A 15,666-nucleotide genomic window follows, 5' to 3' on the forward strand; every position below is an offset into this window, starting at 1 on the left:
CCTAACAGAAGTACAAGCATCACAGGATAATTCTGAGAGCACTCAAAGTCAAACGCCGCCTTTTTACAACTCAGACTGGACTTCACTCAATTTACTCAACTTGAGAAACCCAAAGTAGCATACTGCTTTTCTCCATCTGTAGACAGTGGAGAGAGGGAAGAAGAAAAATGACCAAGAGAACACAGCTGAAGTCAGCCTCCCTCATCTTCTGGAGAAATCCATTCTCAGTCAAGTAGAACAAACATAGGAGAACAGAAATTTCTCAACTCCAATAAATGTATGCAATTGCTAGAAAGCATAAAAATTCTCTTTCTCACGGCACGTAAGTCACTAAATTACCTTTCTCCTGAAATGAGCACTGCTAGCTGTAATATCTTGGGAGCTGTAAGAAAAACCTTGAACTCCAGTAGAAAAATCAAACTGACTCATTTCCTCACTCAAACTGCTATCCATCATATACGATGCAGAAGCTAAATACTTGGGTTCATCTAAATAGGAAAAAGAATAGACCATTAATGAAGGAAATTACAAGAAACAAGCCTTTACTGGCCACTGAAACTTAAGGGTGGGCAGGAATTAGTTGTTAGATGAAGTACATTGAATGCTTTTATTCTTTCCTGCTACAATAGAAGCCAATTAGCAACACATCAATGAACACTGTCTGAAGGTAAGAAGGCCTTTTTTCATAGTCATAAAGGACTTTCATACCCTGATCACTATTCCCTGCATCCCTGGCCTCTTTTCTAATAGCAATGTACCGCTTCTTCCTTTCCAGAGGCACCTAAACAGCAAGAAATAAAGTTTGAAAATTATTATTTTCTTTAATTTACAGTTTGTTTACAATTATTTATGTACAGAACTGCCAAAAAATTTAACATTGTTCCATTTAACATGAATGGAAATACTGTGTTATAAGTGATTATAATTAATGCTACAGAACAACAGATAAATTACTTATTCCTACAGTTGTTTGTTAGGAGAGTAAGTGTGCTAAAAAGCGTATTAGAGTTACATGCACTGCAGGTGTGTTCTAAATTTCCAGTCTGGATTTTGCTCAGAAAAATGTATTTTAAAACATTAAAGCAGTACTCTGTTTTTTATTCACTACAGAATTCTCTTTCTCAATTCGTAATAATTGACCTGGTCTACAGTGACACTGTTAGACCCACACTAATTTTTTACTTAGGAACACTAAAGCCCAGAAGTTCCACTCACCTCAATTTCTACAGGAAATGTATATTGACGCTTCAGGTCTATCAAATTTTCAAAAATCAGCAAGTTCTGCAAACCAAAGCATGTTCGGAAATATCAAAATTATAATTCTGCACACAATAACAATTGCGTATTTTATTTCTTCTTAAAAAAACCAACAGATCAACATACAATACAGAAAATATGGCATGTTTACTCTCCTACATCAACATTTTAAAGAAAATTTTGCTATTCAACTACTCAAGAGGTTCTCTCTTAATCAAGTATATTCCAAGCACTGGAGAATTTAAACAATATTTTTTCTTCTCATATTTTAGAAAATTGATCGAGAGTGGAGGGAAAAATGGGGTAAATGTATCACCATTTAATTCATTCCCAAACAGACATTAAACCCTTATCAACAATTGATATTGCATGAAGGATGCAAGGAAGCCAGCCAGCTACAACTCCTTCTATTGCCTCACTGGGTAGTTTGTTAATATAATTGCATGTCATTAAGGTTTGATCCTTCTATTTAATGCAATCAAGTAAAAATCACTTTGTGTCTCATGCTCTGGAAGCCTTCTAACAGCAACAACAGCTTCTCACCTTTTCTGATTTTTCTGTAAAAAGAAAACCTTGATAAAATTTACTTTCAGTGAAGACACAGCTGATAACAGCAATAGCACAATTATATGCTGCACAGTGATACTGTCTCCTCTTCTCCAACAGCTGACTCTCTCCTGCCATGTTTTCTGTAAATGCGTCATAGCATGACCTTAAAATACAAACAGGCAAGAAAATACCATCAGAAGTCTTCTTTTAAGAAGCACAGGAAAAGCCCCAATCAGAGACCAGTGAATCAACAGAATTCAGGAGATCTTTATTATTGTAGCAGTATCAGCATTAAACTGCCTCAGACTTGTTCAAGATCTGTACGGGCATACTGAGCTGAAATAGAACCATTCAGCAACGATAAAGACAACTTCCCCAAGTATTTACACAGCAGCCCTTAGCGGCAGGAATACAAGAATAGGCCATATTCAGATAAGATGCAGATGTGTTCCAACACATAAATCAATCTCTCTCATGGTCCTTTCCCAAGAAATTATAAATGGACAGGCATGCTAAGCTATGCTATAGATTAGCTAGAGAAAGCCAATTTAGATGCAATTTTCATAGGCCTTTTGCCCATAACAATTTATAAAGCTTCTGCAAATCACAGCCAAGAAATTCTTTAAAGTCCTCATAGGACATGGTATTGTAAAACAAAATTAAAACAAAATGAAAAAAGAGAAATGAACAGCAATTCAGGCATCTTATATTTTTTTTCAGAATATTAAACAAATGAAATAATTTAATTAGCTTATATATTCAGTATTAATCTTTTATCCCCCTCTGCAGTGTTGACTAAACCAAGTTACGTCTGCTGGGTGTGCTGTTATATTATGAAATGTAAATGAAAATCCATCCCATCTTCTCATCCATCATATAATACCTATCTTACAACACAGAACCATAATCTACATAAAAGTGTAAGCATACTGAAACCGAAATTGTGAAAACACAAATTAAAGGCCAAGAACCATACTGAAAAGCAAAAATAAAAGCACAAGCTTAATAAATAGAAAAGAAATGGCAAAAAGAGGAGGCAAAAATTATCCTGACATAGGATTGGATTTTAGTCTATGTTAGAGATCATTCTATCGATGCAAATTCAATATTGTGTACTTCATGTACAATCAAAAGCTACATCACAGACTACATTTACCCTTGGGCAAATCAATCTTCTACTTTATATGGCATACCTAAAAAGTGTATCTGCCTAAAACCTAATTAGAAATTAGAAGGAAATAAAAGAAATAATAGTCTTACTTTATTAATGTCTTGGTAAGTTCATTTCCTTCTACACTCATGGAGCCCCGGTAAGCTTGATTAATTTTAGATTCCTTGGAGTAAACATCCTCTTTTGAAAGACGCACATACATCACTTCGAGCAGCTTGTAATACCCCATTTTCTTGGTGACTTGTGTATCAAAAGTATATTCATTGGACTGGAAACAAATAAGAAAAAAAACCTCAGAGAGAGAATTCCTGGATCTTGCCCTTCTGTAGTAGAAATTAGAGTAACTGTGGAGCTACTTAACAGCCTTCAGCTTACTTCTACCTTCTAAAACAGAGAAAAGAGCTGATGATAATAAGACTGATAGATTCTGAGTTCCTGTGTAATACAGTTACTAAAACTATTTGTCTTAAATGTAATTGGCCTAAATCATTATAGTGGTGTCAGAGTAAAATAAGCAGAATAGCTCAGACTCATGACACCTGTAAGGAAAATATACATACCTGTCACCATACTGGCTATCATTCATGAGTTTCTTTAAGCACCTCACTTTGGTGCCAACATTTACAGCAACAGAAACATGGTGGGGGTGACTCTACATAAGTCTTGGTTTTAGCATTTTGGTTTTAATAACTGTTACTAAACATGGATCATTTCAGCATCTTCTTTGTCCTGCTGCTTTTAAACAGCTGCACCAGCAAAACCACAGAAGTGAACTACTGCAAGAGCAGAGACCTCCACTGACAACTAAATTATTGCCTGTAACTGTACTTTAAATCGGAGGATAGGCTGTAAATAGAGAAAGGATGATCTGTGCTTCCAATTCCTTCCTGAAGGATCTTTGCAGTGATTAGAAGATGTGTTTCTTTCTCTAGAAGTAAGGCACCTAATTTAAGAGCTTTCATTACTGAGGTTGAATATCTCTTAGAAGACAGTAACAAGCTACAATTTTATACAGCTTTTATATTTCAAAGTTAGAACGGGTTGCTTTTGACAGAACCTCAGACCCCTTTAGATATATATACATAACATTACAACTTTGATTTTTATACACAGTAGATATACAAACATACATTAACTTCAAAGCAACAGTGTGCTGGGGAATAAAGAAAAGTTTCTCAGTAATAATCAAACCATGTAATTGGCACAAAATTCTGCTCCAAGATACAGGAAATTGGAAAGCAAATGGCTTCAATCAGTGTCTCACTCAAAGTTAAGCAAAATGTACATACCAACACCAGTATTTCACTTCACCTTCCCCAATCCTAAAATAAAAGGTAATTCATACCTTTGTAAACCTGGAATTAAGCACATCCATAGCCTGTACTATAATCTTGCCAAAGAATTCTCTCAGCGCATCCAAACTGCAGTGCCACAAGAGAGTGAGGAGGGAGCGATCCATAAACGCTTGACGGGTAGTATTTGAAAGAAGGTCTTCACTCTGGAACATTTTGTGAACAGTGTCCAACAGTATCACTTGTTTGTCAGTGGTGCTCCTAAACAAGATGGAAATCTCAAGATGAAAACTCTTTTACCAGACTACATTTATGTTTCAACCCCCCCTGATATTTCAAATTTTTTTTATTGTCTGTGTTCATATTGCGTTGGTTTATCTTCCAAGTCACACAAGATCAGGTTGAACTGCCACTTACTGCGGAGCTCTCTAAAGAAAATCTCAGCTTCTTACTCTGCAACAGATGGGAAACTTGTTCATATATTGTTGTTAGTTTAATTCAAAAGCAATCATTATCTTTCTCAGTCCCTTTTTTGCCGAATGACCTAAAAAAATATTGATCTGGTATACGTGAAGGTCGGGGGCAAACAAGAAGGAAAAAAAGGAGGAGACTTCACTGTTATCAGGTCCTTCTGTGGCCTATCAAGTGTTCCATTACTAGATGAACTGTTGTTCTGAATAATTTTATAAAAGGTAAAACTTCAAAAATAGGATTTGGGCCTAAGGTAAATGACTTTGTCCAGGAAACTACACGCTTCAAGTGTCACTACTTAATAGCCCATCACGAATTGGAATGTTTGGTTTTGGAAAAGACTGAAGACCTCTTCTGTGGACAGAGCTTGTGTCTACAATTTGTCACCCCGGAAGCTTTCAATTAAATAAATGTGCTGTTGTATTTTCAAAGGGGTTGAACAAAGTAATTCACTGTCAGTTTAAGTGCTACTTTAATGATTGCATGGTTATACAGGGACAGCAAATATAGGTATCACACACAGTTACCATCTTCAACTGAATTCTGCCAGAACAACCTAATTTACAGAAGGCTTTACAAAATTTGCCCAGGCACTGGAAATGTCACCTGGAAGTTGGTGCCACTTGTTCTCACTTCAGAAATCGTTTGGAAATGTGAAGACAAAAGCAATATCCAAATTAAAACCATTATGTAAAACTTTATGGTGTCAATCATCACTATTACACAGACAACATAATAGAGGAAGCACATTTGCTTCAGCAAAAATTCAATGAGAACAAAAGTAAAATCCAGTAGACCAAACTCACCTTCTGGAAATTCTTTTGAAGCTGGCTTGAAATAAGCCTTCCATGAAATGTCTGTGGTCCCTACAGAGGATTTCTGTCATTAACTGCAACAGCATTGGACTCTGAGACAATTCTAATGCATCTAAAAACTGAAAAAGAAGTAATGCATAACATAAGGAGCCACACTGGATCAAATAAGTTCCATCCAATTATGTAATTATTTTTCAATACTGAACAGAAGCAGATGCATGGAAAGGATATGCTTACTAAATGTATATCTGTACATTAAACTTATGAATAAAGACATAACTCAGAAACAGAAAAACTGATTTCCTTATGTGAACTGAGTCTCTCTCCAGATCCTGTGAAACACTATTTCTAGACATGGTTCATTTAGGCTTCTAATTACACATTTGTTAAAAATACTGACCTTCTTAGTGCAGTCTACATAGTTATTGTGCCTCAAGGTTCCTTTGGGAAACTCATCTGACCTCATGGGAAAACTGAAAGCAACAAACTGATCAAGAGCATTCTTAAGCTCATTAAGTTTTTCTCCAGTCAAATTAGTGAAGAACGGAAGAATTATCACTGCTTGACCCTGAAAAAAAGAAATGCAGTTTCACACTACAGAAATTACCCTCTATGAAGGAAGCTGAATAAGACCACAAAATAATCAGCAGCGGCCGTGCTTACTGATTCAACGGCTCAGTGTGCTGATGAAGACATGTTATGCAGTGGCTCATCTTTAAGGTGCTATTTCAGAAAACAGCTTTGGTCACAGCTGAGTGGGAGTTAAAAGCTAATTAGTATCTCATGGTTCACATGGCTACCAATAAGACCTTACTGTTCTTTTAAGCAAGCATCCATTATCACACAAGTCACTGATTTAACGCATCACCTGGTAGCTAAAGCAAGATCCCAAACTTCATCCATTTTGAATGCACAGCAAAGTACAAAACTTTGTATAACTAAATATAGACTGACTGAGCAGCAACCATGCAAAACTGTTTCATAAGTCCAAAATTTTCAGTCTTCTAGTCCAAAGCCTACGATCCAGTATCTTTTAGAACTTCCACTTTCAGTATGCAGTATTTTATCTCCCCCTCCTGACCAAGCCACATATAGCAGTTAATCCATTGGCTCTGGTCTCATGCTTGCAGATACAGACAACAAAGTCATGGCAGATGTCTGCAATTTGACATGTAGCAAATGCCACTCCTTGCTAAAAGCCTGATTAGCTGTCATTTCTCAAACGAACACTGTAGAGTTCTAAACTACTTGCAACTGGTAGTAAGGTTTTCTCCTAAAAATTACATGTCTTTCAGTAGGGCAAGGAAAAAAGGAGCACCTAAAAACAAAACACATCTCTGATACTGCCTTCTGTCTAAAGAAAAAAAGGACGATTTACAATTTCTAGGATGTTGAACAGGAGAAAAATGAAAATGATGTCCATGTTACTGTGCAAACTAAAGTAAAATTTAAGCCAAATAACAGGGAATTTCATGAAAAACTAACATTCTAATCTGGGGAAGGTGGGGAATCCACTGAAGTGAGCAATTTACCTTAAGATTTAAGCCTAAGTTCTGGTCAGTAAGTAGGCTGGTATAGGTATTAAAAACAGCTGTAAATGCTTCATGATTGGTATTGAAAGAAACTGAGGAATCTATCTGGAACAACAGAAGAAATAAAAAAATTAGGATTTTCCTTTTTAAACCAGTCAAAGAGATCATTGTATTATTGTATTATATTGTTTATTTCCAAAAAATAAAACAAATTAACAGAAAGCACAGAGTGATTTTAGTTTTTAAAGGACTACCAAAAAGAACTCTAAAAGCTACACAGTACAATCAATCATTATGTTGGATATTTTTCAGTTCAAAAAAAATACTAAGCTCCCTCTTCGAGCCAGATTTCCTATCGGTCACTTCACTGCCAGCTAATACAGCAATATAGCTCGCATTCTGTGTCCTAAAACTTACCTTTAAAACAATTCAAGGTTATAATAATTATTATAAAAGAAAAAAAAAATCGCAGTAAGAGATCTTTGTGTATATTTGGGCACAGCTACTTTTACAAGTTCCTAAAAAACACCAATAGGATAAGTAGATAAAATATGTTTTCAAAATAGAGGGGAAAAAAAAGACCCAAACCCCAGTGTAACAGAAATTAAAGGTCTTTATTTCAAAGATCTTTCTGCAGTCTCTTGATACAGGTAGAACTCCTCCATTGTGACTTTCTGGATGCCTACATGACAAAGAACGGTATCGGAGGCTGCTCAGTTTCAAAGCTTATTCCCTGTGCTTTTACCAATTCTCCAGAAGGAAAAAATGAAGCTAAAGCATGAGAGCAGTTTAGAAAAAAAAAAAAAAAAAAGAGGGAAAAAGCAAAATGTAGTAATTTCTGTCTATCCGAACATTTTTTGTACTTTGCAAAATAGCAAGATACCAGATTCTGATATTCCCAAACTTCCCCCCACCTCAACCATAAAACATCAGAATGAAAAGCATTTCTTTAGAACAAGATACAATTCCTACAGAATTAGAAAAGTTAACTAGATTTTATGAAGGAACGCATACCTGGAGAACTTTTGCCAGCAGGGTTAAGACTGCCATTTTGCTATCGGGAGCTGAGCCTTTGGCCCACCAGCTGTCAAGTTTCCTCCAGTTTCTTAGTACAGCCGTGACCAGTTTCACTCCTTGCTGCTTGCGTATGGTACGCTCCCTAAAACTCTGATCTAACATGCCGTTCAAAATGCTGCCAACCTGGAAGGAAAAGCAACAGGTAGATTCTTGAATCCCAAATTAAATGGCAATAGGATCTCTTCACTGGTATGGGCAATCATGAAAGAAGGAGAACCTAATACCTGACTGAAAGGTGGTTGTTAAAAGAAAAGGACAAAAATCCCTTCAACTTCTGTCTGACCTACTCTCTGCCCTAAAAGCATCTAAATTAGAAGCGCCTTTTTCTTCCTAGACTGTGTCAGAAAATCAAGATTAGAATCTAAAATTAGAAGATCTTAATTCTATCCCATATCCTTAAATATATCTATACTTAATGGAAAGTAAATGTCTAACTAAGGAGCTATGAAAATCCTACCCTGACATATCAGCAAACTTAAGTTTAATTTATTAAATCTCATAGCAATGCTAGATTTAAATCTCAGAAACATACAGAAGTCTCTGCAGAAAATTAAAAGCACACAGCTTTCAAAAGAGACTTCTATCCAATTTACTCCTGGTTCATTCAGAGTACAATGCAGCAATTCCTTCCCATATCTTTTGTGTGAATATGGAGAAATAAATGATAATCCAGAATAACTCTAAACATCAATACTTGAAAATTTTAGTTAGTGTGAAGCTGAAAAATAAGAGAAATAGCATATGTGCTAACTTACTTGCACACATTTTGAAAAGAAACGTAAACCACAGCATACCAGATGTGAACTAAGTATACTTCAATCTCTTTTCTTCACAGTCTAAGACCAACCTGACTAAAACTAATGGTCACTGACTTCCAAACCTGAATTCTGCGTTCTCCTCTTGAATAGCTGGCAACCACCTAATAAACCGGATTAGTGTCATCAACCTTCTGACTTCACCAGATCTGGATGGGTACAGTAAGATAAACCTTATTTTTCCTCCACTTACGTCACAAATGCATATAACTAAAGAAGAGGTATCTTATCAAATGTAATCAATAATATATTTTTTAAGTCAGGCAAAGAAGAACAGCAGATAGCAGGCAACAGAAAAGTGTTTGTTTGACCAGATCTGACTATTTACCTTAATTAAATTAATGAAGACTCTTAACACTATTGCCACGTGTAGCTAGTGTAAATTAGTAGCCTATCATTTACCAGAGACACTTTTAAAAGTAAATCTATTGTGGCATGCTCTGCACCGGAAACACGAAAGTCATCACAAGCACCAGCCTTTTACAAGATCTATACATCTCTCTACAATCAAATTAAATGATTTCTGGTATCATAAAAAATTATGCTCCCAGTGTTCTAAAATGTAACTTGGAAGCAACACCTTTAAGCATAAAATTTTGGATAAAAACCGATTCAATTGTTTTCAGAATGATAATCTACTTTCCTGAACATCATCTTAAACAAAAGGGAAAGTAGAATTTTGATCTTTCTTTTTGACCCAGCAGCACTAAAAGAAGGCTTCTAAATTATAACACGCTTCATTTGTGGACCTGAAGGTGAGCTCTACATTAGCAAGTAGTGTGGACCAACAGGAGAAAATCTGTTCAGCAAAACAAGTGGTGCTGAGACTGTGAACATGACATCTACCCAATATTCATTTCAGGTCATGGTAGTTGTGTATGTATATGCGTTTGCCTCTTTTTAATACTTTGACCAGGCTCTACTCTAGTTCTGTGGACTAAATGGCCATTACTGCTTCGAGTTCATTTTCTAGCTTTGTTTTATCCAAAACAAATCTAGCCCGCATGATGCAGGACCACTCTACAATGAAAATCAAAGCCCAGTAAATGGGAACAATCAGACTTGCTTTGAAAGGACATTCTTGGTCTGCAGCACTGTTCATAGACTTCAGGATAGGTAATAGGTAAGCACTTTCCACTCAGTTTGACGTGAGACAGCAGACAGCCTAAGTTATGTCAGGTTGCCAGGGGTAGCACCAGTAGGCACCAGTAGGCTATGACAAAAAATCCAACCCAAAAACCTACCAGTGCAATGCTATCCAAAATGCAACCAAATGCACTTTTCCCACCACTGCACACTCAGTTACATCCATCTATAACAACAAAAGACGTGTTACTTCTAACATTCTGATTTGACTTTGTCCTTTTAAAGAAGTCCCAATACCATTTGGGGATTGCTGACAGATGATTCCATAAGCTGGACTATGACCACATCCAGGTTTTTCAGCAGCTGTCGATTGATGGTTTCTGAGAAGAGGCTGTAGAAATACTGTCCATGAGAGAAATTGATCAGGTTCTTCTGGGATGCTCCTGATAACGGCACAGATAACACCACCGTGTTCAACAGCAGACTTACTAGCTCTTCACACTGTGAAAATTAAGGTATAGAGACAGAGTTATCTCAAGCACATAAAGTTCCACTCATTTCTTATAAAAACCCATGAGTTCTTCAAAGCTTCCATTTAAAACTCTTATTGCCAGAAAGCACAAAAATAAAGCACAACCAGATTACTGACATTCTTGTTATCTACAATTGTCACTCAATTAAGCCAAAGAATCCTTACAGTTCCTCTGTGGGATTATGAATAAAACATCAGCCTCATCTACCCAAAATGTGGGTGGAAGACTATTGATGATGAATATTAAATGATGATTCAGTATTAAAACTGGAGAATTGTATCCTACCTGGTCATCAATAGCAAAGGCTAGCTGCAGGAGTCTGTCAGCTAATCGCTTACTGCTGATGTCTAATGATGGAAGAGGTATCCTTTCACCCCCATGTGCAATACCTTTATAAACAACTGAAAGAAGCTTAGAGCCAACTGAGAAATGCCCTTCATCCTATGGAAATAAACAAACAAGTGACAATTAATATAAGCTGCAAAAATAACATAAAGGCCTTCCAATCCACCTGTATAGCTAATGAAAACACTTGAACTCCGGATCATTTTCTTATAAAGTGATGCAAATATAGCATGACAAGCCACCTCTCTAACTGAGGAACAAGATTTTTAACAAGACTACCCTGCTGCATACAAAGTTCAGAAAAAACTAATAGTCATTTGAAAAATCTTTGAAAGATTCTGATCCTCCTCCAGACTATTTTCAGGTAACAACACTACCACAGAAATAGAATGAAGCGCTTAGTCAGAACAGGTGAGACACAAAAGGTAAATCATGCAGCTCCTCAAATGCCACCATCCTACACTCACAGCTCTAGCTTTTGTTCAGATGTACAGCATATATGGCAAACACCCCACAGAAATTAAATATTTTGTTACTTGCTAAGTATAGCCTGGCTCACCAGTAGACAAATTGTCTCAGTTCTTGTGGCTGTTGCATAGCCTGTTTCCTTTCAATTGCCCAAAGTAAAATAACTGACTACAATCAGAAACTTAGTAGGAAAAATTCTTTCGAGTAATATAGCCTAGAACCCTACCCCCAACTGTTCTCCATCCTGTTTTCCTGCAACTCAGACTCACTATATTGCTTCTGATCAGCCAGAATGTCTTCCTTTTCTAATTTCCCTCATCACTCTGAAAGTTTAAAAATTGTTGAAAAATGCCTCCTTTATAAGATAGTAAATCCTGATTTTTTTGAGCTTTCAGTATTGTGAAGCTCACTAAAAGGAAGTTTTAGGTAGATTCTGGTTGCCTCAAGCCCCTGGAAATTGGAGAAAGACAGACATAAATATGAAGATTGTTCAAACCTCAGTGTTGTGCTACTCAGATTCGTAGAGTAAACATAAAACATTTATTTCTGCCCCTATTCAACACCAGCTCTTCACTGTTGATCTCATTTTACACAGTTTCTTCACCTGATCTGTTCTGTTTTCATACTGGCCTTTTACACAGGAAAAGCTCTTTACTGTATAAAAATATTCACCATTATTTTCTGGGTAAACCATTACCTGATTGTGAAGAACAGATTGAAGCAGGCCGGACTTCTGGAGTTGCTTGCAGGCAGAAAGGACAGCACTAAACCTAACTTGATCAAAACGTGCATCTGAATTAAACAGATCAACAGAACAAAGGTCCTCAAGGCTAATGAGAAAAGAGAAGCAGTAACATTACATTGGTGGGGAGCTCAACGTGCAACCATACGCAACATTATTTGCTTTCTGTTTCTCTTGGTGAGTGGCATTTGTTCTGGATTCATGCTCACCAGAAAGTCCCTACTTACCTCTGCAGTGTTATTCTTTTCTTTATGCACAGTTTCAAAGATTCCTTATAGGGAGATTTCATCAAAGCTTTCATGAGTCTTACTGAGATATCTGGGAGATTTTTCATGACTTGCACATCAGCAGTGTTAAAGCCGATGTGTGATGGATCACACACTGTCATCACCAGAAGCTCTATAAGGGTTGCATTAAGCAATTCCTTCTCAAGTAGCTAGAAAGAATAAAACATTAAATAAAAGATAAATTTAGAAATCCATTTAGATTTCCTTATTTATTCTTCATACCTTATCATGAGTCCTTGTATCTAAAATGAAACAAAACATGGAATGGTAACTATTCTCACTAAATGACATTTTATTTCTCTGTGAAATATCTGACTTTGAATCAATTATGCTAATACAGAGAAATTATAAAAATATATATAGGATATATGCTATCTCATCAAACTGCACACAAAATCATTTATGTCCATATAGGCCTTGATTATACACCTGTAATCACTCTGAAATCCAAATGTACACCTCTGTCTATTAGAGATTAACTTAAAACAAGAGACAGACAGAGTCTTGGAACTAAACTTGACAGTGTAAATTTCATTAGAGACTCAGAAGTACTATAGTGTATATAAATACAGTTTACATTGCACCAAAGCTAGGCAAATGGAGAGACCGAAGTATTATACTGAATTCAAGAAAGAATTGCCATAATCTGCCTTTTTGCCTTTTAAGCAGCTCCACACATTTAAGGCCATCAGAAGTCAAGCAAGAAATATTCATTGCAAGTACTCCAGAGAATGACAGTCTCACAATCAATATACAACTGGAATGTACAGGAAATATTAATTTCTGTAAATCAAAACTACATGACCCACTAAAATTCAACTGTGCAACAGAATTCTTTTCACTTACATGCAAAGACTGTAACAGTTTGTGACACGGGCATCAATTTCAACTAAAGCACCACTAAAGATGATGTTCTCCAGCAAGCTAACTTCACAATTACATCACAGTCTTTAACTACATATAAAATTTGTATCTTTTATCCACTACCGACTTCAGTGCCTACCTTCCAGAAATCCTGCTGGCAGGTTTCCAGGATCATGGTGACAAACTCCATGATTCGGACAATAATTGTACACTTGCTGTAATTATACGCATCTCTCTCTTGGGGACTGAACATGCTGCCTTTCGAACTGCAGTCAAAGCACTGCTCTGCTGCGTGGATATCATGCAAAGCAATAGTTTCAAGGAAGAACTGCACAGCTTCCAAGAATGAGGATCTTTCATTTCCACCTAGAAGAATCGCACTAAGTTGAAATGATACCGCAGCTCTCAACTTTTAAATATATTATTTTGTGTTCAGAAGAAAACAGTTGAACTGAGATAACAACCAGCAATCCAGCACATCTGACACCAGTGTTTTCTGAAAGTCCTATGCCAGTTCCAAATATTAACATTCTGAGCAGTGAAGTGTAGCTTTCTACTTACTGATCACTACAAGCACTCATTAATGATGACGACTTAGGCATGTGTAATAAAGAGGATAAAAATTTTAAATCCCCAGTTTTGAATAATTTGGCCCTATGCTAACTGCATCCAACAATGATCTTACAGTACTGTTTTAAACCAAGACAGAGACAACACTGACAGATGGACTACCTAGAACTTGTACAAGACTTCATATATGAAGTAACTATGCAACTGTACTAACAGTGATAAAAAGCATTTTGTTTAGTCCTGCATGAATAACAAAAATAACTTTTTAAGAGACCCAATGCCTACACAGGGCATTATTATGCACTCCATCAAAAGTAAAATACAAGGCTTTTGGACCTGATGCAGTTGAAGCACCAGGAAATAAAAAAAGGTAACATATACAGGGCTCGAAGTGAAAAGTGAAATTCTTTCACTGCTTTCTGGTAGCTCCCTCCAGACATTAATGAAGAGCAGGTAAACAGCTTTTGAAGGATTAAAAAAAAAAAAAAAAAAAGACCCCCCCCCCCCCCCAAATTAAAAAACCCTCTCTTAGTAAAAGAAGTTACTGGTGATTGCATGACTGAGACACAGACATTTAAAGGTATATTTCTAGCACTAAAAGGAAACATTTTAAGATACACTATTAACAATGTACTTCATCAAAAAACATCCAGTACAACAATTGTCATTGAAACCTTTGGGAGCGTTTGTAAAATTCATGAAGTCTACATTTTAGGAAAAAGCTTAAAGTCCAAGTTAGGAACTCATCTTGGATGGGCTTTGTGTAACAGACATGAATGAACCTAATGCAACAGTTAATTGCTCACCCAGTATTTCGTGAGGTTTGATCATACGTAGCTCAAAAAATGTATTGTAGCAGTCCAGTGCTGCTAAGAACATATCCATCCACCGCATGACAGTCTGTAAACTGAAGGGCTCCTGCATACCACAGAGAGTTGGCTGAGAAAGGATCCCAGATGGACTTTTGGCATCACTGCCACCTCCTTCAAATTTATTAATGAGAAAAGAAATGTCTCTGTTTTTTAGAACATCAGCCAGCCAAGAAGATGGAGACATGTTTCCTGATAGAAATAAAAACAGAAATATAAATTCTCTAGGAAAAACAACAGTTCTATCTAGCAAGAAATTAGAGGCAAATGGACTGATGTGCCCAAACTTTGTGTTTTCAACTGGATCTTCTAGCAGAGAAGGTATTGATTCTGGTCTAGCCTTGGTCACACTACTTAAATTACCCACAAGGAAGAGGTCAATCTGTGAGATGCTCCCACTAGTTCCCAGTCAGCAAATACTGCCTTCGTAGTTGGATACAACAGCAGTTCTGGGGCTCCAAGTTCTCCTTCCTGGTCGGAAGGAAGTTCAAAATAAAACCCTTTTCTACTCCCACAAACCACCCACAAGCCCTGAGGTTCTCACAGTATTTGATTTCCAATATGAGCAACTACTCAGTTTTTATTTAACAGCACTGAGTGAATAGACATTTACCAAAATAATATAATAACAAAAATAATTTTTCTTGTAATAAATAGTTTGCACAGAAAACAGAGGGATGGCACGCACAGTATTTAGAAAGCAAATATAATGGTGCATTGTGACTTACAATACCTGGTAACAAAGGAACAAATTCATAGAAGAGCTCCATGGCTTTATGTCGGCACTCGGTCTGAGGTCGTCCACACTGCACTAAGAGCCACATGACAACGTCCAGAAGACACACTGACTTAGCAGCTGGAAATCCTCTGCAGAAAAATATTAGGGATTAACAGTCTTCATGACATCTACCAAGAAACCGTAG

General features: G+C 36.6%; 1 protein-coding gene across 1 annotated transcript in view; it reads right to left on the bottom strand.

The window, feature by feature from the left end:
- PRKDC (protein kinase, DNA-activated, catalytic polypeptide) overlaps positions 1-15,666 on the bottom strand; it is an 85,135-nt gene that overhangs the window by 42,944 nt on the left and 26,525 nt on the right. Inside the window, exons 31-47 of the mRNA XM_009881122.1 lie at positions 15,477-15,610; positions 14,681-14,935; positions 13,444-13,670; positions 12,381-12,589; positions 12,109-12,241; positions 10,884-11,039; positions 10,363-10,566; positions 8,102-8,287; positions 7,088-7,192; positions 5,956-6,123; positions 5,547-5,674; positions 4,323-4,530; positions 3,067-3,245; positions 1,801-1,969; positions 1,216-1,281; positions 709-781; positions 340-488 (exon numbers count right to left, since the gene is read on the bottom strand). Of these exons, the coding sequence (XP_009879424.1) occupies positions 340-488; positions 709-781; positions 1,216-1,281; positions 1,801-1,969; positions 3,067-3,245; positions 4,323-4,530; positions 5,547-5,674; positions 5,956-6,123; positions 7,088-7,192; positions 8,102-8,287; positions 10,363-10,566; positions 10,884-11,039; positions 12,109-12,241; positions 12,381-12,589; positions 13,444-13,670; positions 14,681-14,935; positions 15,477-15,610 (2,749 nt within the window). The remainder of the gene's footprint in view (positions 1-339; positions 489-708; positions 782-1,215; positions 1,282-1,800; positions 1,970-3,066; positions 3,246-4,322; positions 4,531-5,546; positions 5,675-5,955; positions 6,124-7,087; positions 7,193-8,101; positions 8,288-10,362; positions 10,567-10,883; positions 11,040-12,108; positions 12,242-12,380; positions 12,590-13,443; positions 13,671-14,680; positions 14,936-15,476; positions 15,611-15,666) is intronic.

The sequence above is a fragment of the Charadrius vociferus genome, unplaced genomic scaffold, assembly GCF_000708025.1.
Source record: "Charadrius vociferus isolate BGI_N301 unplaced genomic scaffold, ASM70802v2 scaffold23, whole genome shotgun sequence".
Classification (NCBI taxonomy): domain Eukaryota; kingdom Metazoa; phylum Chordata; class Aves; order Charadriiformes; family Charadriidae; genus Charadrius; species Charadrius vociferus.